The sequence below is a fragment of the Mustela nivalis genome, assembly GCF_964662115.1.
Source record: "Mustela nivalis genome assembly, chromosome: 4".
Lineage (NCBI taxonomy): Eukaryota > Metazoa > Chordata > Mammalia > Carnivora > Mustelidae > Mustela > Mustela nivalis.
In genome coordinates, this window is record NC_139023.1 from 132,961,602 (window position 1) to 132,984,148 (window position 22,547).

The 22,547-nt window shown below is 43.4% G+C and overlaps 1 protein-coding gene and 1 pseudogene across 2 annotated transcripts; one reads left to right on the top strand and one right to left on the bottom strand.

Annotated features, from left to right (window-relative positions):
• Positions 1 to 317: 317 nt before the first annotated feature.
• Positions 318 to 22,488, bottom strand: LOC309863900 (tripartite motif-containing protein 75-like; the record flags this gene model as incomplete). Its single annotated transcript, XM_082729142.1, has 8 exons — positions 318 to 1,725; positions 4,237 to 4,382; positions 5,481 to 5,554; positions 5,940 to 6,065; positions 19,185 to 19,342; positions 19,749 to 20,023; positions 20,845 to 20,983; positions 22,088 to 22,488. The coding sequence occupies 8 exons, from the start codon at positions 22,486 to 22,488 to the stop codon at positions 318 to 320; spliced, it is 2,727 nt and encodes a 908-aa protein (XP_082585268.1).
• LOC309862861 (cleavage and polyadenylation specificity factor subunit 6 pseudogene) lies at positions 19,199 to 21,329 on the top strand (annotated as a pseudogene). The gene has a single exon. The product of its transcript is annotated as a cleavage and polyadenylation specificity factor subunit 6 pseudogene (transcript).
• Positions 22,489 to 22,547: the final 59 nt, after the last annotated feature.

A 22,547-nucleotide genomic window follows, 5' to 3' on the forward strand; every position in this document is an offset into this window, starting at 1 on the left:
ATGGGACTACACTATAAGTGTACAAAATGTGTAATAAGTCTAATACAATATATGTACATGTAAATACATAAACGTGCCCCAAAAATCTATTGGAGCTATAAAACTATAATGTATATACTTTGATCTTAGAATTCCAGAAACAGTTAATCCCCACATTTCTTTGGCTATTCAAACAAAATTTTTTTAAAAAAAGAAAACAAAACGAGAAAATGTATTTAAGTCACAAAAGTATTAAAAAAAATTGGCACCACATTCACTGACAGCTGTACAATATTCCACCCACTGTCCGTAAGTTACAGACAGAAAATGAAGCCAAGTCACAGTTCATAATCCCTCACTGCACAGATTGTGAGAGGTTTGGAGTCATGCCCCACACAGAAGTAAGGCTTCAGCACTTCAGAAAATGTATCCATGAAAGAATGGATATGAGACCTGTCGTTCAAACTGTAAAAGGAAATCTCCCCCAACTCATAGTCCAGATAAATGCCAACCCCTTTGGGCTTTTCCTTCAGTGCAAGAGTGACAGGAGCGGCCCCTTGTGCGACATAGCCACCGTCCTGCAGCCGAATTGTCCAGCAACTGTGCCCTCCTGAAGGGGGCCGCTTGCCCTTTTTGGAAAGGGGGTCCTTACAAAGCCCCACTGCCCACTCCCGCTTGTCACCGACCTGCACCTCCCAGTAATGTCGGCCACCATCGAAGCCCTGGGATCCCAGCACGACCAGAAATCTCTTTGGATTCTGAGGAATGCCTGGCTTTCTCCTCACAAATGTCACTGACTTTTTATCCTCAGAGACAAGCAGATTCGGGTGTGCAGTCTCAGGATCCAGAGTAACCTCTTGTCTAAACTTATGTATAACTTTCTGCAGAGCCAAGTACTGTGGAGGGAGACTACATCCTTCAGTCCTTAACTGGAAAGAATAGAGAGCTGGGGGCTTTAGGCCTGCACACCTGTCCTGGATCCTCCTGACACCTGCCAGCAGCTTCACCTCTGACATCACACTCCTCTCTGCCACCTGGTTTAGGAGGCGTCGGACAGTGAAAACATGGTCTGAAAGGGTGGTGATGTTCACACAGAGTTTTTGCTGAATGTCTCTCTCTTCTTCCGCTAGCCGTGCCAGAACAGCCTCTTGCTCACGGTCTATACATTCGTTCAGGTGCTCAAACTCAGAGGTTAATTTCTGACTCTGGTACTGCACCATCTCTCTCAGTTCTAAGAGTTTTCGATCTTGGGTGGCTACTTGTTTCTGAACATCTGCCACCTGCCTTTTCAGCTGCCTGATGTAATGGCTGAGCCTCTGCCTGTGATGAGAGGCGGCCTCCTCCACGGGCCTCACCAAGTGGCCCTGGTGATCAGGGGGCTGTGTGCACTTGGGACACAACACCTCAAGGTCCTCCTCACAAAAGAGGGTCAGGACCTGGTTGTGCTTCTCACACAGATGTTCCTCTTCCAGCTTCCTCTTCTTGGTCGTAGTGACATGGAGGAGCTTGGCAATGTCAATCATCCTTCCCAGCTGGGTGTTGCTCCTCAAGTGCCTCTCCTGGCACGCGTGACGGCACACAGGGCACGGGAACCTGTCCTTGAAATCAGCCCAGGACTGCTGGATGCAGCAGCGACAGAAGTTGTGCCCACATTCGGTGGTGACGGGGTCTCTGAGGTAATCCAGACAGACGGGACAGTTGGCTTCTGCCTGGAGCCCTGCCAGGGCTGCTGGGACTGCCATTGGGCTGTGAAGGAAGACCTGGACTGAGGTGGGTTTTCTTCAAGAGCTGGGACTTTGAAGGCTCTTTCCACTGAGAAGCCTCAGACACACCCTCAGATCTTGCCGTTCCTTCCTATCTTGAACGTTTCACTCCTTTAAGGCAAATGGCCTCAAATACAAAGATAGGTGCCCAGGGAAACTGCAGCCAGTCACAGGTTAGTGGGCAACCAGCTGCCGTTGGCAGTTTGGAGGATGAGAAGCCAAGTTATGCAATTCTCTTGGTCAGAATGTAGACACAACTTTAAAGTGCCTCTTCATCCCTGGAGAGGAGAAAATACTGTTTCATGTAAAAAAAAATATACTGTATTTGTAGCCCTGCTCACTGCCACATTTGAGGCAGCCACCAATTCTTCTCTCCACCCCCAGGATTCTACCTACACCCACACCAACACAGGGAGCTGCATGGCATTGCAGAAAGTTAAAGGCTTTGCAAATTGAGCATCCATCCTGAGTAGGATTTCCCCTTACTCGTTATCTGGGGGATCTGGGGGAAATAAATGACATCCTCATCTCTAAGAGAATCAAGTAAATAAGGATACAAATCCCAACCTCAATCATTTCAATCTTGTCAAAGATCCAATAAAAGAACCAGGTATTTTTTTGGTTTAAAACACAGATATTTCTGGGATGCCTGGGTGGCTCACTTGGTAAGCGTCTGCCTTCAGCCTGGGTCATGATCCTAGAGTCCTGGGATTGAATCCCACATCAGACTCCCTGCTCGGTGGGAAATCTGCTTCTCCCTCTCCCATTCCCCCTGCTTGTGTTCCCTCTCTCTCTGTGTCTCTCTCTATCAAAGAAATAAATAAGTTCTTTAAAATAAATAAATAAAACACAGATATTTCTTAAACCACAGCACTGAATTCATAATATGTCAAAATTTACTTTTCACTTAAGCATCTCAACTGCAGGATTCATCCAACTGTGTACATAAGTGGTTTGGACTAGATTAGATTTACTCTGAGGATCCTGCCAAGTCAGAAAGCTGTGACTTTGACAAGATGCATAGAATGAAATTGGGAGATCAGGAATTCAATGTGAGAAAATACTAAGAAACACACACATATATACACAACTGCCCTCCATAACCACTGATGAGATACCAACTAGTGAAGATTGGTGGGGACAAGATCCCCAGAAGAGGGCATGGGGTTTTCCCTGAGTAGCAGTTACTGATTCTGAAATATAGGCTGAAAGGCTGAGGCCAACTCTCAGGGTTGAGGGAACAAATGTGGACTAAAGGGCACCCCACAGAGGATGTGTCCTAGTAAATACTCCACACTTTAAGTTGGTATCAGTAAAGTGTTACCCACTAGAGAGTCGTGTATGGAACACCCCTTAAAAAGTCCATTGATTTAATCATCAATTTAAAGCAATACATTGACTTAATCAATTTAATCACTGATTTAAACCCTGATGGGTTTAAGGCAATCTCTGCTTGATTGTCAGAGTTCCCAAAATGAATTTCAAGGTATTAAAATATAAAGTCTCGGTGATCTGTGCTGTCACTGAAACACCCATACACAGGTGGTGAGCATGTGAGTTGGTATAATCACTTGAGAAAACTGTTTTGCATTGTAACCAACTTGGAACTTACACATACCTTGGGACCCAATTACTCTACTCAGGCTGTATAACCATTGGAAGTATGAACCAGAACAGCTTCAAAATACATGCATCAACAGACCTACATGGAGGTTCATGACAACATTTTTCACAAGCCCAAACTTCAAATAATTCCAGTATCTGACATTAGAATGCATGAATAAATTGTGGTATATTCATACAATGGAACATTAATCAATAATGGGAAGGCACTAACTCCTCTTCACCCCAAAACTTTGATGAGCCACAGAGATATGTTGTGTGAAGAAAAACCAGTCACAAAATAATATAGACTGTGTGTAGGAAAATGACTTAATGGTGTTAGACCTCAGCATAATCGAAGTATTTGAGGAGGAGAGATAGGCTAGTAATTGGGAAAAACATTGGAAATATTTCTGGGGTGCTGGTAATAATCTTTTTTTCCCCCCAAAACATATAAATAGCTCTTATACCAAGTAATTCAAACAAACATATGAATAATCTGGATATAAAAATGGCCAAAGAAGATAAACAAATGGCCAATCATGAAATTGAAGCAAATCGTTTCAGTAATTTAGAGACATGAGAATGAAAAACAAGAGAGATTATTCTTTGCATCTCATGAGATTGGCAAAGATTTGAAAGACTGCAAACAGAAGGTAGTGGAGCCAGAAGGAGACCACGAGATCTTTTATAAGTCAGAGAGCATTTAGAGAGAAGGAGGAAATGTTCCTAGCAACAAAACGTTCCTTGGTCACATAGAAGGTGACCAAGGCAACTAATGTTACCCCAGACTTTCCAGACTCAGGACCCTCAGAACCTATCTCTGACTGAGTCCAGCACCCATTTGGGCCTCCATGCTTCTGCTCTCCATGCATTCGGATCTAATCATTACCGTCTCCCACAGGAGGACCCTCCCATCTGGAAGGCCACATCCTTGCCCTCAGCTCCAGCTTCTCCAACCACCAAGCTCTCCACAGCTGTCACCTGCCTTCCCTTTTCCAGCAGGATGAACTCCCTCTGGCCCCACCACCCTTGTACCTGCAGAACCCTTAGTTGTCTCCTATGCGGCCACCAGCTCTCCATTCATTTGTCACTTCCTCTTGATCCGACCTTCCTGACTCTGTGATGGGTCACCTCTCCTAACACGGTGTCACAAAACAGTAAGGATAGTATCACGAATTCATCTTTTAAGGCCATGACTGTTGTAAATTCACACAGGTCCTGGAGATCTGCATTCCCTACAGAACCATAACCTCCATGCTATGACCACCATGACTGTATCACCAAGTATCTCCTCAATCCTTGGCTAAAGCTGTTGAAAGACTAAACTTGGCCAGGTTTCTGGGTCTCCGTTAAAAACTGAGTGTTTTGGGGCAACTCGTTTATACCCTCTGAGCATCTGTAAGCAGGCAGGTATTTAGATTAAGGAAGATCAAGCTTGCACAGGACCTGAGCACCAGAGATCTTGGCCTCATAGCACTATTCCCTCCACTCCCCACCTACAGGTAATCTGCCCCTCACTGAGACCTCCCGCAAGAGGATTCTACATGCTGTTTCAGATCAGCCCCTCTGGGAGCTTTGTCATACACAGATGGTTGTCTACCTGTTTTCTGCTTCTAGGATAAGACAACGTAAGAACTATCAGTATTTTTAGGTAACTTGGGACAAGGCTCACTGAGGGACTGGTAACCATCAGAAATGGCACGTCTTTTAAGAGAAACCAAAATAAGGGAGGCCTGGGTGGCTCAGTCAGTTAAAAGAAACCAAACCCGCGGCGCCTGGGTGGCTCAGTGGGTTAAGCCGCTGCCTTCGGCTCAGGTCATGATCCCAGGGTCCTGGGATCGAGTCCCACATCGGGCTCTCTGCTCAGCGGGGAGCCTGCTTCCCTCTCTCTCTGCCTGCCTCTCCATCTACTTGTGATTTCTCTCTGTCAAATAAATAAAATCTTAAAGAAAGAAAGAAAGAAAGAAAGAAAGAAAGAAAGAAAGAAAGAAAGAAAGAAACCAAACCCAAGATGAGATTCCCTTGCAGGGTGCGATTTCTGGCCCTGCAGGAGCAGGAGCTCAGGGGACTACAGCTTGTACCACTCTCCAGCCCTCTCTCCCAGTCCCTACATTGTCCCAACTCCCTGCTTACCTGGGACAGGCGACTCTGGACGGGTCTGTGAGGCTTGCACCCAAGAAGCTCACACTCAGGGGCGGCCGAAACCACTGCAGATAAGAAGCCACTGCCCATAACGGTGTGTGACCACCCTATATATACACCGTTTGGTGGGTGGAGCTTTAGGGGCCCGCCCATCAGTCTGCTCGCTCCTCCTCCGCGGAGGAATGGTGGGGCCAGGGTACGGGTGAGGCAGTTTCAAGGTGCTGTTTGGTGGGGAAGGCATCTTCCGTGATTGAATCAGACCAGGTGGAGAGGGCTGTGTTAACACGCATAATCTCACTTGTGCCTTTGCAGTCCTCCCCAATCCCATTTTGGCTGATGAGGAAACTGAATCTGAAAGATTAATGAGGCCAGTTCATTCCCCCGCCTGCCACCCTCCCCCCACCCAGGCATGTAATTCAGGTGTTGAGTGGCACCCTGTCCTCGCAGTACGTCCGTCCAGCACTGTGCAGCACGAGGACTGTGGAGCATCCTGCAGGAGCAGCTTTCGGGTCTGCAGCTCCTGAGAACCCTCAGAGTCTGAGCCTGTGCCTTGGACGCTCTTGTGACCGAAACTGCCTTTTCCATAAGCGGAGCCAAGGTGAGAAAGCCAGCCCCATTAGTCCCTATGTGGGTAACTGCTTCCAAGTCCTTGTCTTACAGCATGCGCTTGCCCTGGTCTGAGGCCAGCACATCCACCCAGCACTTCCCACAGGGCGCCCAGCCCCTCCACATTTCTCACAGCTGCCTGGGGGAGTAAGTCCGAAGCTCATGGGTCTTTGCTGGGTGGTGGGTGGCTAGCCCTCACCTAAAGTGAATGGAATCACAGGGGCTTCCTCCACACAGTGACTATGGTTCCCCATAGTGGGCCGTGAGGCAGAGGCCGGGAGAGAAGCTGCTCTGGGAATGGCGGCCGCTGGAGGAGGCCCAGCCTATGACCTGAAATAAATGACATGTGTCCTTGCTCAAACCAAACACGTTTCTGAATCTCACATAACCCTTACAGCAGTTATGGTTCCCAATTTAAAGATGGGAACATTGAGGACCAGAGAGGTTAAGAGATGGAGAGGGGTAAGAACCCAGGCAAGGCTAACTCAGAATCCTAGAGCACAGCTACCATGTATCCTGCCCCAACCCCTACCCACAGGGGCAATGAGGGACACTTCCAGTGGAGCCCCCTGGGGGTGCATTTCCTTCCCAAGGAGCATAAGCCTGAGGTTACAGCCTGCACCCTACTCCGCCTCCTGTTTCGAGAGACCTGTGTCCTTTTTTTGTTTGTTTTTTAAGATTTTATTTATTTATTTGAGAGAGAGAGAAAGCACAAGCAGGGGGAAAGTCAGAGGGAGAAGAAGAAACAGGCTACCCACTGAGCAGGGAGCCTAATATTGGGCTGGACCTCAGGACACTGGAACCTTGACCTGAGCGGAAGGCAGATGCTGAACCAACTGAGCCACCCAGGTGCCAGTGACCTGTGTCCTTTCTTAACAATCACTCCATCACTACCCATATAGGCATTCTACATTTGACTGTGTCTCTCATGTCAGTGCTCCAAGGGCTAGTATGGGAAATGAATAGAAAGTGCTTCTAAAATAATTTTGTAGGGAAAATAGATCATTTTCTGCATTCGAATATAGGATTCTGTATGTTAAAAATCAGCAAGAATTCATTGCTTGTGGTTTAACCGTATTATGCTGCTAAACCAGGAAAAATGATTAAATCGGCCACTTAAAATGAAACATTGTCATTCGTGAATACTGATAGATCATAGACAACAAAATATGCTTTATGTTTTGTACTGTAAAAACAAATAATAGGCCTAGGGGCACCTGGCTGACTCAGTTGGCGGAGTGCACAACTCTTGGTCTCAGAGTTGTGGATTCAAGCCCCACTTTGGGTGTAGAGATCACTGAAAAATAAAATCTCTAAAAAAAGAAAAACATTAATAGGCCTGTATTTCAGTAATTTTTAAAAAGCCTCTCCCCGGGGCGCCTGGTGGCTCAGTAGGTTAAGCCTCTGCCTTCGGCTCAGACATGATCTCAGGGTCCTGGGATTGAGCTCCGCATTGGGCTCCCTGCTCGGTGGGGAGCCTGCTTCCCCCTCTCTCTCTGCCTGCTTCCCTGCCTACTTGAGATCTCTGCCTGTCAAATAAATAAATAAAATATTTTTTAAAAAAAGCCTCTCCCCACAATATACGTGGATGATTCCTAAATGATATGTATAGATAAACCAAGCATAGCAGTAAAAATCAGTAGCCACCAAGCAGCCATAGTGACACAAATTAATACTTTGTATTTCACCAGGATTCATGCATATTTAAAATAGTTTATCAAGTATACTGGTGTGAGTGCCTGGGTGGGAGAAACTGCAAGCCGAGGATGAAGATAAAGGGGAAAACTAAAAGATAAGAGATCAGCCTTTCCTGAATTACCATATATAATGAGCTGGCAAGGTCCCCCACACAACCAACCAAACGAAAATGAAGCAACCAAGAAAATTAAATGAGTTTCAGTAACATTCTCCTGAGCACCAAAAACTGTGGAAATGATATCCTATACATATGGAGTGGGAAGTCAGTTTGTTAATATAATACCTTTAAAAAAATGTTTTTTTAATTTACCATAGACTGAAGTATGCATATTTAAAAAATCAAATGATACAGAAATGTATAAGATCAAAACAATATTGTGTAATCTTCCCCAATGTTAGCTCCTATTATCTTTCCTGTATGTTTCTGCATTTTTTTTACTTTTATTATTTTTAGTAAACTCTAAACCCAAAGTAAACTTGAATTCATAATCTCAAGATCAAGAGTTATATATTCCTCTGACTGAGCCAGCCAGGCCCCCTATCTTTTGTTTTTATACATTTAAATATGTAACTATATTTCTATATTATATGTATGTATCTATATTATATGTATTATATGTATATATCTGTATTATATGTATGTATATGTATATATGTATATGCATATAAATGAGATGGGATGATCTTATATATTTTATTTCATGGGTTTGCTTTTTTTTTTACAACTTAGACTTGTGCTTTTTATATTTTTTTATGGAGATATAATTGGTATGTAATATTGTACTCATTTTCAGTATACAATGTAATGATTTGATATATTTATATATTGCAGTGATTACCACAGTAAGTTTTAGTCAACATCCATCAGTACACATGGTTACAAATGTGTGTGAGATGAGAGCTTTTCAGATTTACTGCTTTAGTAACTTTCAAATATACAATAGGTTAACTATATGGGGTACCTGGGTGGCTCAGGTCATGATCTCAGGGTCCTGAGATCAAGCCCTGTATCAGGCTCCCTGCTAAGCAGGATCATGACCTGACCTTAGCAGGGAGCCTGCTTCCCTCCTCCCTCTCTCTCTCTTTCTCTGCCTGCCTCTCTGCCTACTTGTGATCTCTCTCTCTGTCAAATAAATAAATAAAATCTTTTAAAAAAATACAGTTAACTATAGTCATCTTACTATATATTATCCCCAGGACTTGCTTATCCTATAACTGGAAGTTTTTACCTTTTTTTTTTTAAGATTATTTATTTATTTGTCAGAGAGAGAGAGGAGCAAGAGTGAGCACAAGCAGACAGAGTGGTAGGCAGAGGCAGAGGGAGAAGCAGGCTCCCTGCTGAGCAAGGAGCCCGATGTGGGACTCAATCCCAGGACGCTGGGATCATGACCTGAGCCGAAGGCAGCAGCTTAACCAGCTGAGCCACCCAGGTGTCCCAGTTTACCTCTTGATCACATTTATCCGTTTTGCCCACCCCTCCCACTTCTAGCAATTGCCAATCTATTGTCTGTAACTAGAGGGGTTTTTGTTTTGTTTTGTATTGCTTTGTTTAGATTCCACAAATAAGTGAGATCATGCAATATTTGTCTTTGTCTGACATATTTCGTTTTATTTTTTTTTTAAATATTTTATTTATTTAAGCATAGGTGGGGACAGGAGGGGCAGAGGAAGAGGGAGAGGGAGATGATGGCAGGCTCCCTGCTCAGCAGGCAGCCCAAAGTAGGGCTCGATCTCAGGAGCCTAGGATCATGACTCAAGCCATAGGCAGACACTTAACCTACTGAGCCACCCAGGTGCTCCCTGTCTGACATATTTCATTAAGCATAATACCCTCAAAATCTAACCATGTTGTTGCAAATGACAGGATTTCCTTCCCCTTTGTTGGCTGAATATTTCAGTGTGTGTGTGTGTGTGTGTGTGTGTGTGTGTATTTTACATATATATATGATTACATATCACATTGTCTTTATCTTTTTACCTGTTGATGGACACTTAAGTTCTTTCCATGTGTTGGCTGTTGTAAATCATACTACAATGGAAGTGGGAGTGCAGATGTCTCCTCAAGAATGTGATTTTATTTCCTTCAGATAAATAAATACCGAGGAATTTAATGACTAGATCACATAGATCTATTTTTAATTTGGGGAAGAACCTCCATACTGTTTTCCACGGTGGCTGCAGCCAATTTACCTTCCCACCAGTAGTGCACATAGTTCTCTTTACTCCACATCCTTACCAACACTTTTTGTCTTCTTGATAACCATGCTAACAGGTGTGAGGTGATACCTCATTGTGGTTTGTTTGTTTAAAGATTTCTTTATCTATTTGAGAGAAAGTGCAGAGGAGAGGAAGAGGGAGGGAAAGTCTTAATCAGACTCTGGGCTGGGTGAGGAGCCTGCTCGGGGATCAGTCTCACCACCCTGAGACCTCAACCTGAGAGGAAACCAAGAGTTGGACACTAACCAACTGAGCTGCCCAGGTGACTCCATCTCACGTGGTTTCAATTTGCATTTCCCTGATGATTACTGATGTTGAGCATTTTTTCACGTCCATTTGGATATCTTCTTTGAAACATGTCTATTCAGTTCCTCTGCCCATTTTTTAAATCAGATTGAGTTTGTGACTGCATTATATATTTTAGATATTAACTCCTTAACAGATATATGATTTGCAAATGTTTTCTCCCATTTGATAGGTTGCCTTTCATTTTGTTGTTTCCTTTGCCATACAGAAGCTTTCTTTTAGTTGGACATAGTCCCACTTGTTTATTTTGCTTTTGTTTTATCCTTTTTAAAGTATTAAATATTATGCGTGCTTATTTATGGCACTCATACAGCCAAAAACTATTTCACTGCAATTTTCTAAATTGCTACCAACTTTACACACCAATAGAATATTCAAAACTATAAGCAAGAATGGAAAACCAATAATTTTAGGTTTTATGGAAACCAAGTTGTTATTTGTCACTAAAACACAAGTCTCGGGCACCTGGGTGGTTCAGTCCATTAAGCATCTACCTTCAGCTCAGGGCTGGGATCAAGGCCTGCATAAGGCTCCCTTATGAGCCAGGAGCCTGCTTCTCCCTCTCCTTCCTCCCCTACTACTTGCTCATGCTCTCTCTCTCTCTCTCTCTCTCTCTCTTTCAAATAAATAAATAAATAAATAAATTTAAAAAATTTTAAAAACCCAGGGCACCTGGGTGGCCCAGTCGTTAAGCATCTGCCTTCAGCTCAGGTCATGATCTCAGGATCCTAGGATTAAGCCCGGCATCAGGCTCCCTGCTCAGCAGGAAGCCTGCTTCTCCCTCTCCCACTCCCCCTGCTTGTGTTTCCTCTCTCGCTGTGTCTCTCTCTGTCAATTAAATAAATAAAATCTTTTTTAAAAAATTCTAAAAATCAGAAATCTCAACATGAACACAGAAGAAATAAGGTGTATGGCATGTTGTTTTCAAGACATAGCAATGCACAGATATTATATATGCCATGGTGCTAATTCCTAATATCCTACCTGTCCTTACAGTTGTCTTGGAAAAGAATGTATTTCCCATGTTAAAGGGAAGATTGGGATTTTTTTTCACTCCTAAAATATTTTTAATTTTGTCTCTTTTTCTTTAAGATTTTATTTCTTTTTTTTTTTTAAAGATTTTATTTATTTGTCAGAGAGCGAGCGAGAGTGAGCACAGGCAGACAGAGTGGAAGGCAGAGTCAGATGGAGAAGCAGGCTCCCTGCGGAGCAAGGAGCCCGATGTGGGACTCGATCCCAGGACGCTGGGATCATGACCTGAGCCGAAGGCAGCTCCTTAACCAACTGAGCCACCCAGGCGTCCCAAGATTTTATTTCTTTATTTGTCAGAGGGAGAGAGAGGGAGAGCACAAGAGAGGGGAACAGCAGGCAGGGGGAGAAGCAGAAGCAGGCTCCCCACTGAGCAAGGAGGCTGATACAGGGCTCTACCCCAGCACCCTGGGATCATGACCTGAGCTGAAAGCAGACGCTTAACTGACTGAGCCACCCAAGCATCCCGATAGTTTTCATTTTTGGATGATTTCCATCCACAGAAATGTTACAAGAGGAGTCTAGTGACCATAGTATATTCTTCCTGTAGATGGGCCTGCTTTTATTTTGCCCCACTCCTTTATCATTCTGTTTATTCAGAGCTTTATTTTTCTTTTATGAACCATTGGAGAAGACAAACACTTCAATAGATTATGTGCTAAAAATAAGGATGTGCTCCTGGCCAACCAGAGTGCAGTTACCATATAAGAAATTTAGCACTGATCCCATCTGTTACATCATAATTGAATGTAAAGTCCGTACTCACATTTCCTGAGTCGTCCCAAAATGCTCTGTACAGATTTTTTTTTCCTGATCCAGGACCCAATATAGGAGCACAAATTCCATTTAGTTGCCATTTTTATTCTCCTTTGATTGGGAAGAGTTCTTCAGTTTTTCTTTATCTTTCATAATATTGACACTTTTGAAGAATTCAAACTACTTATTTTGTGGACCATCCCATAGTTGGAACTGTCTGATGAATTCTTCAGGTGTAGGTTAAGCATTTTAGGCAGGAATACTAAATGTGTGATGTCAGGTCCTCCTCAGTGCATCATGTGGATTTTACATATTACTCCCAAGAGTTATGTTTTTGTATGGGTTCATGAATGCGGGTTTTTTTTTTCCCCTCACATGGTAAATACATTCTCTTTTGGATAAATAAGATCTATCCTGGAGATGGGAGGTGGTAGTGGTTGGCAGAGAAGTGACGATTTTACTGTTAACTTTTTTTTTTAAGATTTTATTTATTTATTTGACAGAGAGATATCACAAGTAGGCAGAGAGGCAGGCAGAGAGAGGGGAGAAAGCAGGCTCCCTGCTGAGCAGAGAGCCTGATGCGGGGCTCGATCCCAGGACTCTGAGATCATGACCTGAGCTGAAAACAGATGCTTAACCCACTGAGCCATAAACCCAGGCGCCCCATGTTTATTTTTTTTTAATTGTATTTATTTATTTGATAGAGCAAGAGAGAGAGAGACAGTGAGAGAGGGAACACAAGCAGGGGGGGCGGGAGAGGGAGAGGCAGACTCCCCACAGAGCAGGGAACCCTATGTGGGACCTGATCCCAGGACACTGGGATCATGACCAGAGCTGAAGGCAGGCGCTTAACAACTGAGCCACCCAGGCGCCCTGATTTTACTGTTTCTTTGTTGTAATGACAGCCAAGAGCGGAATCAACCCTTATAGTAAAGAGGAGGAAATGTGGGACTAATAAGTCACAGCAGGAAGACAAAATCAATTAGTAAGGTGTGCAATGTACCATTTTGGTGTATGAGATTTATATATTCCATAATTAACTAATTATTTGACAAATACCACAAGTAGGGGTTCCTGGCTGGCTCAGTTGGTAGACCCCTTGATCTCAGGGTCTTGTTCGAGTCCCACATTGGCCATAAAGATTATGTGAAATAAATAAATAAAAACAAATACCTCAGATATTTATTGAGCAAGTATTAGTAACCAGGTACCATCATAGGAGCTGGAAATACAGGACTAGAGAACAGCAATTCCCCACTGCCTTGGCTCCAGCCACTCACACTCTGCCCTGCCTAGGGTCTTTAAAAATATTTGCCCTCAAATGTGAAAACAGGGGTGCCTGGGTGGCTCAGTGGGTTAAAGCCTCTGCCTTCGACTCAGGTCATGATCCCAAGGTCCTGGGATCGAGCCCTGCATCAGGCTCTCTGCTCAGGGGGGAGCCTGCTTCCTCCTCTCTCTCTGCCAGGCACTCTGCCTACTTGTGACTCTGCCTGTCAAATAAATAAATAAAAGTATTTTTTAAACAATGTGAAAACAATGTCACTTGATTTACCACCAAGCTCCTCTGCCACATAAGAAAACTATTCATCTCCACATCTCAGTAGCGGACCCTCCATTGGACTAATAGCAAATGCAGAAATCCTTGGAAGCATGTTTGAATCCTCTAACTCCTTAACCCCAACCAATCAAGCAAGTCCCATGGGCATTAGCTTGAAACTGTGTCACTGCCTCTTCTCACCATCTTGCTTAGGGCCCCTGTGTTTATGCCCTCCCCCTTAGTATCCCCCTTTAAAACCACAGAATTTTAATGGGGGAATCATGAGCCCTGGCAAGCCGAAAACTGGTATAGAGTCACAGCTGATTCTTGTCAATCTCAATGTCAAGAACAGAATGAATAAGCAACGGAAAGTAAATAAACACAGACGAGTATTCAAGTGACTTTGCTGCCAGATCAATTATGAAATCACGGAAAAAGGGTCAACCGAGTAGTAAATGCTGATAGCCATTTGCTTTGAGGTTGCAGTTTGAAGAGGATACAAAGATATCAGCTCTTAAATCAGATCAGCTATTCTAGGACAATGTGGAACAATTGTCTAAGTCAATTTCATCAAGACTGTTTTTCCCTGGGGTATAAATCTGTACAGTAACTCATATTACAGACAATGGGATTAGCCAACCCAGCAGGGAGAATATATATATATATATCTATAGATATATATATATATTCCTCATAAGAGGAATATTAGTGGGAACATTAAAGTTAAAGCTGCTTTGGAGAAAGTTCAGAAGGATTTGAGGAGGAGTACCTGGCTGGCTCCATTGGTAGAGGGTGTGATTCTTGATCTTGGGGTTTGAGTTTGAGCCCCATGTTGGGTGTGGAGAATACTTAAAGGTTAAAATTTAAATTAAAAGGGGCAGCTGGGTTAAGAATCAAACTCGTTTTTTGCTTATTTAAGATTTTATTTACTTATTTGTCAGAGAGATAAAACACAAGCAGGGAGAGCAAGCAGGCTCCCCACTGAGCAGGACTCTGGGATCATGACCTGAGTCAAAGGGAGATGCTTAACCCACTGAGCCACCCAGGCATCCCAAGGGTCCAACTCTTGATCTCAGATCAGGTCTTGACCTCAGGGTCACGAGTTCAAGCCTGATGTTGGGCTCCATGCTGGGCATGGAGTCTATTTTAAAAAAATAATGGCAAGCCTGAGTGGCTCAGTGGGTTAAAGCCTCTGCCTTTGGCTCAGGTCATGATCCCGGGGTCCTGGGATGGAGCCCCACATCGGGCTCTCTGCTCGGCAGGGAACCTGTTTGCTCATCTCTCTCTGCCTGCCTCTCTTCCTGCTTGTGATCTTTGTCTGTCAAATAACTAACAAAAATCTTTAAAAAAATTTTTTTTAAATAATAATGATAATAAAATAAAAATTACGTTAAAATTTTTAAAAAAGGATTTGAGGAACATGTTATTCTAAACTTGAGGAAAGTTAATTCTTGTCATACAGCAGGGGAAAACATGGCTGAATGTGTCCTCCAGTTGTGCAGAAAGCCTAACTTGAAAGTGATGAACCTGAATACTTAGCTGAGATTGCCAAGCAATGTACTGAAGGGACAACCTGGTTCCCTTCTTGCCGCTTACAGAAAAATGGAGAGGAAAAAAGTAAATTGAGGGAAGAAAAAAAGGAATGAGAATTTGATGATTTGGGAGGGCTTGACCTATCTAGATTGCAGAAACAGCTAAACTTAGGAGCTCCACTGTTGAGAGAATGTGCTGGGCAGAAGACCAGGGTTGTGGCTGCACACACTTGTGCTGAAGTTCTTAAGGGTTACTAGTTCCAGGCAATTCTGAAATCCAGTGAGCAAATGCCTTTCAGTTTCAAGACTTCAGAGTCATCCTCTGTGGCTGGAGACCCTGCCTTCAGGGTCCATATAGTTTGAACTTTATGGAATCACAGTTAATATACTGTGCTAACTGAAGAGACTCCTGGTTGGCTCAGTCTGTTAAACATCAGCCCTTGGCTCAGGTCATAATGATCTCCAGGTCCTGGGACCCAGCCCCACACGGGGCTCCCCACTCAGCAGGGAGTCTGCTTGTACTGCTCCCTCTACCCCTCCCCACCCCGGGCTCCTGTTCTCTCTCAAATAAATAAAATCTTTAAAAAATTATATATATATATACATATATATGTGTGTATATATTATATATATATAAAATTTGTGTGTATACACAGACACACACTGTGGTAACTGTATGTTGTGTTATTTAATTAACCATGGTGAATGAATTTTGTGCTTATCAAAATGAGGCAAAGGAGAACCGCCCCTGGCGTTTTAACTCAACCTTATCCCTGGCCTTTATCATGTCATTTAAGTAGCTCCTGGGCTCCATACCCACAGAAGCCTTGGCCAATTAAGAGATTTTTTTTTTCCCTCTCATTCCAATGTGTTTGGACATTACTCTCAACAACTCTTCTAATGACTCACCAGGATTTCATTATAATAATGCTTTATAATTCTCCCACTGAAAAGTGTTTTAATGCTTATTTTACTTAAAAAGAAACATCTCTAATGTGGGTGAAGTTATTGTCAAATGAAGCCAAAACTATTACCAGTTTCAGCATCAATCTATTCACAAGTTATAATTGGAGAGTTTTAATTCTAGCAAATTCTAGCACTATTAATGTGAATTTCACTGATGTCTAATTGGAATCAAGAATTGTGGCAAATGATGGCTTTTCACCTCATACTAATGTATTCTTTCCAGCCACCTTCCAGATAAGTGGGGCTTTTGCAATTAATTTTAGAAAATGGAATAACTGAAAATGCGTGTCACTTCCTGCTGTTGGTTTTTCAGCCTCAGTGTGTCATTCTAATGCCCTTTCTAGTTGCAGTGACAGTGCTGAGAGATCACACATGTGATGGATGGAGTTAAATTGCTGGGTGGAGTACTAGAGCAGTGCCCTTCAGATCCACACTTTACATGAAAAAGTAGGATGTTTTATCTTGCCAAGTAGCTGAGGTAAGCGCTACACACTGTCCTGATCAATGTAGGGCTTCCTGCTACCTCATCAAAAAGGATCCAGGGGCACCTGAGTGCCTCAGTTGTTAAGCAACTTTGGCTCAGGTCATGGTCCCAGGGTTCTGGGATAGAGACCCGCATTGGGCTCCCTGCTCAGTGGGCAACCTGCCTCTCCCTCTCCCCTCTCCTACTCCCCCTGCTTGTGTTCCCTCTCCCGCTGTCTCTTTCTGTCAAATAAATAAAATCTTTAAAAAAAAAAAAAGAAGAAGAAGAAGAGAAAGGGGTTCCAAAAACTCTCCTGAGCATCGTCCTCAAATTATAGACATAAAGTACAAATATAAAAAATGAAATTTTTTCACAGATTTTCTCTCTTTTGAAGGGGGGGGGAGTGGCCCCAAAGGACAAGTAGATGCTATGTTGACCACAGAGCCAGAAAGGGAGCTCCATCCCATAACCTGAGCTCACTAACCAAGCCTAAATCAAGAGTCCTACGCCCAACAGACTGAGCGACCCAGGCCCGCCACAAAATAAAACTCTTTATTACCAAGATTTATAAACAATATACATATAGGATTCCAAATATAAGTATTTTCTAAAATGACAGTTTAACATAATGTAATATAACACAAGTATATGGTTATATATGAACCTGGTTTTCAAAAATGCAAGAAAAGGCAAAATAAACAGAATTCTGTAAATACCTTGTATAAACAAAGACAAAATGAAAAACTGACTATGGTACTTTTGTACCTTAAGAGTATTTCTAAATTTGCTTAGGTTGTAATCCTGGCCACTAATTAGTAAGATAAGGTCTATACACACTGGGTTCTGCAAAAAGTGCTCTAAAACCTTCTGGCATTAAATGGGCTTCTCAAAAAAATAAAGTAAAATGACATGACATAACATAACATAACGTAACATAAAGTAAAATAAAAAAATAGGCTTTTCCAAATATAACAATACCAAAAGTAAAGACCATTTTCTTCAATATATTGTAAAGCATAGAATTTAATACTGATTCAATCAACTGGTGAATTTCTAGAAATGGATAATACATAGGAAAATTATAAATGTTGCAAATGCACTTATGAAAATTTGAAAAGATAATGTAAAAATTTTGTTTATTAAGTAAACTCTATCCTCAACTTGAGCTTCAAACTCACAACCTCGAGATCAAGTCACATGCACTGTGGACTGAGTCAGCCACGCATCCCAAAACCTGTAATTTTTATATATTTGATTTTGGGATTACAAAAGCACTTTACATTTGTTTCCTGCACCATTTATATGAAGTATTCGTGCTAAGTAATACATCGTAGTTACTGAAAGAGAGAGGCACTGAGAGATGACTATCTTTTAGGTATTAACACAACACACTGCACTATCTTTGCAATTTCCTGCGAATACAGAATCACTTTTAGAAAGGTAAAACCCACATGCAACCGAAGCCCAAATTACCATTAATTCTTGGGATCATATCATTCCAACAATTAGTAATTATATAGTTAACATTCCAAGTGGCATGTGTGAATAACAGAAAGAAAAATAATCAACCTGCGAAAGTCCCCAGGTATTTCTTTATTCATGAGTTACTATACTGTAAGATCTGAAGTCGGTCCAATATAGAAATAAGCCCTAAATTTAAAAAAAAAAAACATAAGCCCTAAATTCTTCCCTAAATGTATCAGTGTTAAGTATAGATACGAGAACTGTTACTCAAATTAAACCTTCCCCAACTCGTAGTCCAGAAAAATGTCAATCCGCCTGGACTTTATTGGACCAGACAGAACTAGATTTACTAGCATCCATCATTTGGGGACGGGGAAGTCACTGCATTTCTGGGAAAAGATTCCTACAGACAGCTACAGCCCATTGACCATTTCCTCTTACTTCCACCTGCCAATAATGCCTGCCAGAAACAACCCTCTGGAGACTCAGGACAGCTGGTAAAAAAGTAAAGTTGCTGAGACTGCAAGAGAAGTTTGTTTTCACCTCTCCTAATGTTGCACTTTTTCTGTCTTCTGAGATACTAATACTGGGGTGAGCCGTTTCAATATGTAGGGTCAAACTGGCCTTAAACAGATTGATAATTTTCTGTAGGTTAAAATATTATTTAGGCGAACCAATATATTTTTTCTTGAATTCATATGAAAAGAAGGCTGGTTCGTTTAGGTTTTTGAGCCTGTTATAGGTACTTTCTTTTTTTTTTTCTAAGAGATTGTTCATTTGAGAGAGAGAGGGATAGAGCACAAGAGAGGAGGGGAGCGTGCAAGGGAGAAGTAGGCTCCCAGCAAGGAGCCTGACACAAGGCTCGATCCAATGACCCTGGAATCATGACCTAAGCTGAAGGCAGATGCTTAACCAACTGGGCCCCCCAGGTGCCCCAATTATAGATAGTTTCAAAACCTGGGAGCAACTCCTGTTCTGACTACACACCTATCTGCTATTATTTCAAACAGGGGCCTTTTAGAATGCTCACATGCTGTGAGAATTTTACTTTGTCCTCATTCAGTTTCTTTTGAATGGCTTTCTCTTCAATCTGTAATTTTAATTCTTCTCTTTAAGAAAACTCTCTTTTGAGGAGGCGGCGGCGGCCTCGGCCGAGAGAAGATGGCGGACGGTGTGGACCACATAGACATTTACGCGGATGTGGGCGAAGAGTTCAACCAGGAGGCTGAATATGGTGGGCATGATCAGATAGATTTGTATGATGATGTCATCTCTCCATCTGCAAATAATGGAGATGCCCCAGAAGACCGTGATTACATGGATACTCTCCCACCAACTGTTGGTGATGATGTGGGTAAAGGAGCAGCACCAAATGTTGTCTATACATATACTGGAAAGAGAATTGCATTGTATATTGGAAACCTAACATGGTGGACAACTGATGAAGACTTAACTGAAGCAGTACACTCTTTGGGAGTAAATGATATTTTGGAGATAAAATTCTTTGAAAACCGGGCAAATGGCCAGTCAAAGGGGTTTGCCCTTGTTGGTGTTGGATCTGAAGCATCCTCAAAAAAGTTAATGGATCTGTTGCCTAAGAGAGAACTTCATGGTCAGAATCCTGTTGTAACTCCATGCAATAAACAGTTCCTGAGTCAATTTGAAATGCAGTCCAGGAAAACTACACAATCAGGACAAATGTCTGGGGAAGGTAAAGCTGGTCCTCCAGGAGGCAGTTCACGTGCAGCATTTCCACAAGGTGGTAGAGGACGGGGCCGTTTTCCAGGGGCTGTTCCCGGTGGGGACAGATTTCCTGGACCAGCAGGACCAGGAGGGCCACCCCCACCTTTTCCAGCTGGACAGACTCCACCACGTCCACCCTTAGGTCCTCCAGGCCCACCTGGTCCACCGGGTCCTCCACCTCCTGGTCAGGTTCTGCCTCCTCCTTTAGCTGGGCCTCCTAATCGAGGAGATCGCCCTCCACCACCAGTTCTTTTTCCTGGACAACCTTTTGGGCAGCCTCCATTGGGTCCGCTTCCTCCTGGCCCTCCACCTCCAGTTCCAGGCTACGGCCCCCCTCCTGGTCCACCACCTCCACAGCAGGGACCACCTCCACCTCCAGGCCCTTTTCCACCTCGCCCACCTGGCCCTCTTGGGCCACCCCTTACACTTGCTCCTCCTCCGCATCTTCCTGGACCACCTCCAGGTGCCCCACCACCAGCTCCACATGTGAATCCAGCTTTCTTTCCTCCACCGACTAACAGCGGCATGCCTACATCAGATAGCCGGGGTCCACCACCAACAGATCCATATGGCCGACCCCCACCATATGATAGGGGTGACTATGGGTATCCTGGAAGGGAAATGGATACTGCAAGAACGCCATTGAGTGAAGCTGAGTTTGAAGAAATCATGAATAGAAATAGGGCAATCTCAAGCAGTGCTATTTCAAGAGCTGTGTCTGATGCCAGTGCTGGTGATTATGGGAGTGCTATTGAGACATTGGTAACTGCAATTTCTTTAATTAAACAATCCAAAGTATCTGCTGATGATCGTTGCAAAGTTCTTATTAGCTCTTTGCAAGATTGCCTTCATGGAATTGAATCCAAGTCTTATGGTTCTGGATCAAGAAGACGTGAACGATCAAGAGAGAGGGACCATAGTAGATCACGAGAAAAGAGTCGGCGTCATAAATCCCGTAGTAGAGATCGTCATGATGATTATTATAGAGAGAGAAGCAGAGAACGAGAGAGACATCGGGACCGGGACCGAGATCGGGACCGAGAACGGGACGGAGAGCGCGAGTATCGTCATCGTTAGAAGAAGCTGAAGGAAGAGGAACACCTTCCAAGACAAAACAGTCTTCATGGGGGAAAAATGATGCTTGTCCAGCAGTTTGCTTCTTGTGATTGAACTGAACCTGTAAGGATTCATGGATAAAATGAACAGGAATAGATCTGAATAAAGCAAATCTGCATAAATGGTAACCAGTAGCTCTACTTTTATTTTTTATGTTGCTTAACTGTTTTATTTGAAGGAAACCTGTGTGATTTAAAAAGTTATAGCTTTTGCAACTTTATTACTGGTTATATACATTTGGCCATTATAATGTGCAAGCAATTGGAAAAAAAAACGTCAAGTAAATGCTTGTTTTTATAGTAGTTTGTTCTTGTTAAAAATGTTCATATGATAATGTCTGTAAACAGCACCACTTTGATTACAATAGATGTAGTGTTGTAATAAACTGTTTAATGGGGAAAAAAAAACAACTCTTTTTTTTTTTTAAAGATTTTATTTATTTGACAGAGATCACAAGTAGAGAGGCAGAGAGAGAGAGAAGGGGAAGCAGGCTCCTCGTTGTACAGAGAGCCCCATGCGGGGATCCATCTCAGGACCCTGAGATCATGATCTGAGTCCAAGGAAGAGACTCAACCCACTGAGCCACCGAGGAGCCACTCTTTAAGAAAACTCTTAAATTTAACTGCCTTCGGCGCAGATCATGATCCCGGAATCCGGATGGAGTCCCACATCAGTCTCCCAGCTCAGCAGGGAGTCTGCTTCTCCTGCTGACCTTCTCCCCTCTCGTGCTCACTCGCGCGCTCTCTCTCTCTCTTTCTCTCTCTCTCCAAAATAAATAAATAAATAGGGGCGCCTGGGTGGCTCAGTGGTTTGGGGCCTCTGCCTTCGGCTCGGGTCATGATCTCGGGGTCCTGGGATCGAGTCCCACGTCGGGCTCTCTGCTTGGCAGGGAGCCTGCTTCCTCCTCTCTCCCTCTCTGCCTGCTTGTGATCTCTGTCTGTCAAATAAATAAATAAAATTTTTAAAAATAAATAAATAAATAAAATCTTAAAAAAAAAATAAACCTCTTAAATTGTTTAAAATCAGAGTGTAATTTCTTATCTTCATTCAAAATCCAAATGATTCTGAGACTTGCATTTCTAACCCCCTCTCATCATCTTCAACCTGCTTCTTCAAGGGTTGGATGTAGCATTTGAGCTTCTTCCTGTGGTCAGCCGCAGCTCACTCAATGGGTGTCAGGGGGTGGCCCAGGTGGCCGGAGGAGACCTTGCACCGGGGACACAGCAGCTCCAGGTCCTTCTCACAGAACAGGGACAGAGGCTGACCGTGCTGCTCACACAGGGCTTTCCCTTCCTGCAGTCTCCTCTTGCTCCTCCTGGTGGGAAGCTGCTGGACCAAATCAGTCACATGACCTAACTGCATGTTCCTCTTGAAGGTCCTGTCAGGACAGTGGTGGAAGCAGACGGGACAGGGGAGGATGTCCTGTAGGTCTTCCCAGCGCTGGTGGATGCAGGAGCTACAGAAGTTGTGCACACAGTCAGTAGTCACTGGGTCTCTCAGGTAATCCAGGCAGATGGGGCAGCTGGCCTCGGCTTGGAGCTCAGCCAGGGAGGCTGCACAGGGCATTTTATAGTCACGGTTTCTGTGTGAGGAAACTCCCTTGGAAATGTTTGGTTGTCCTGGAG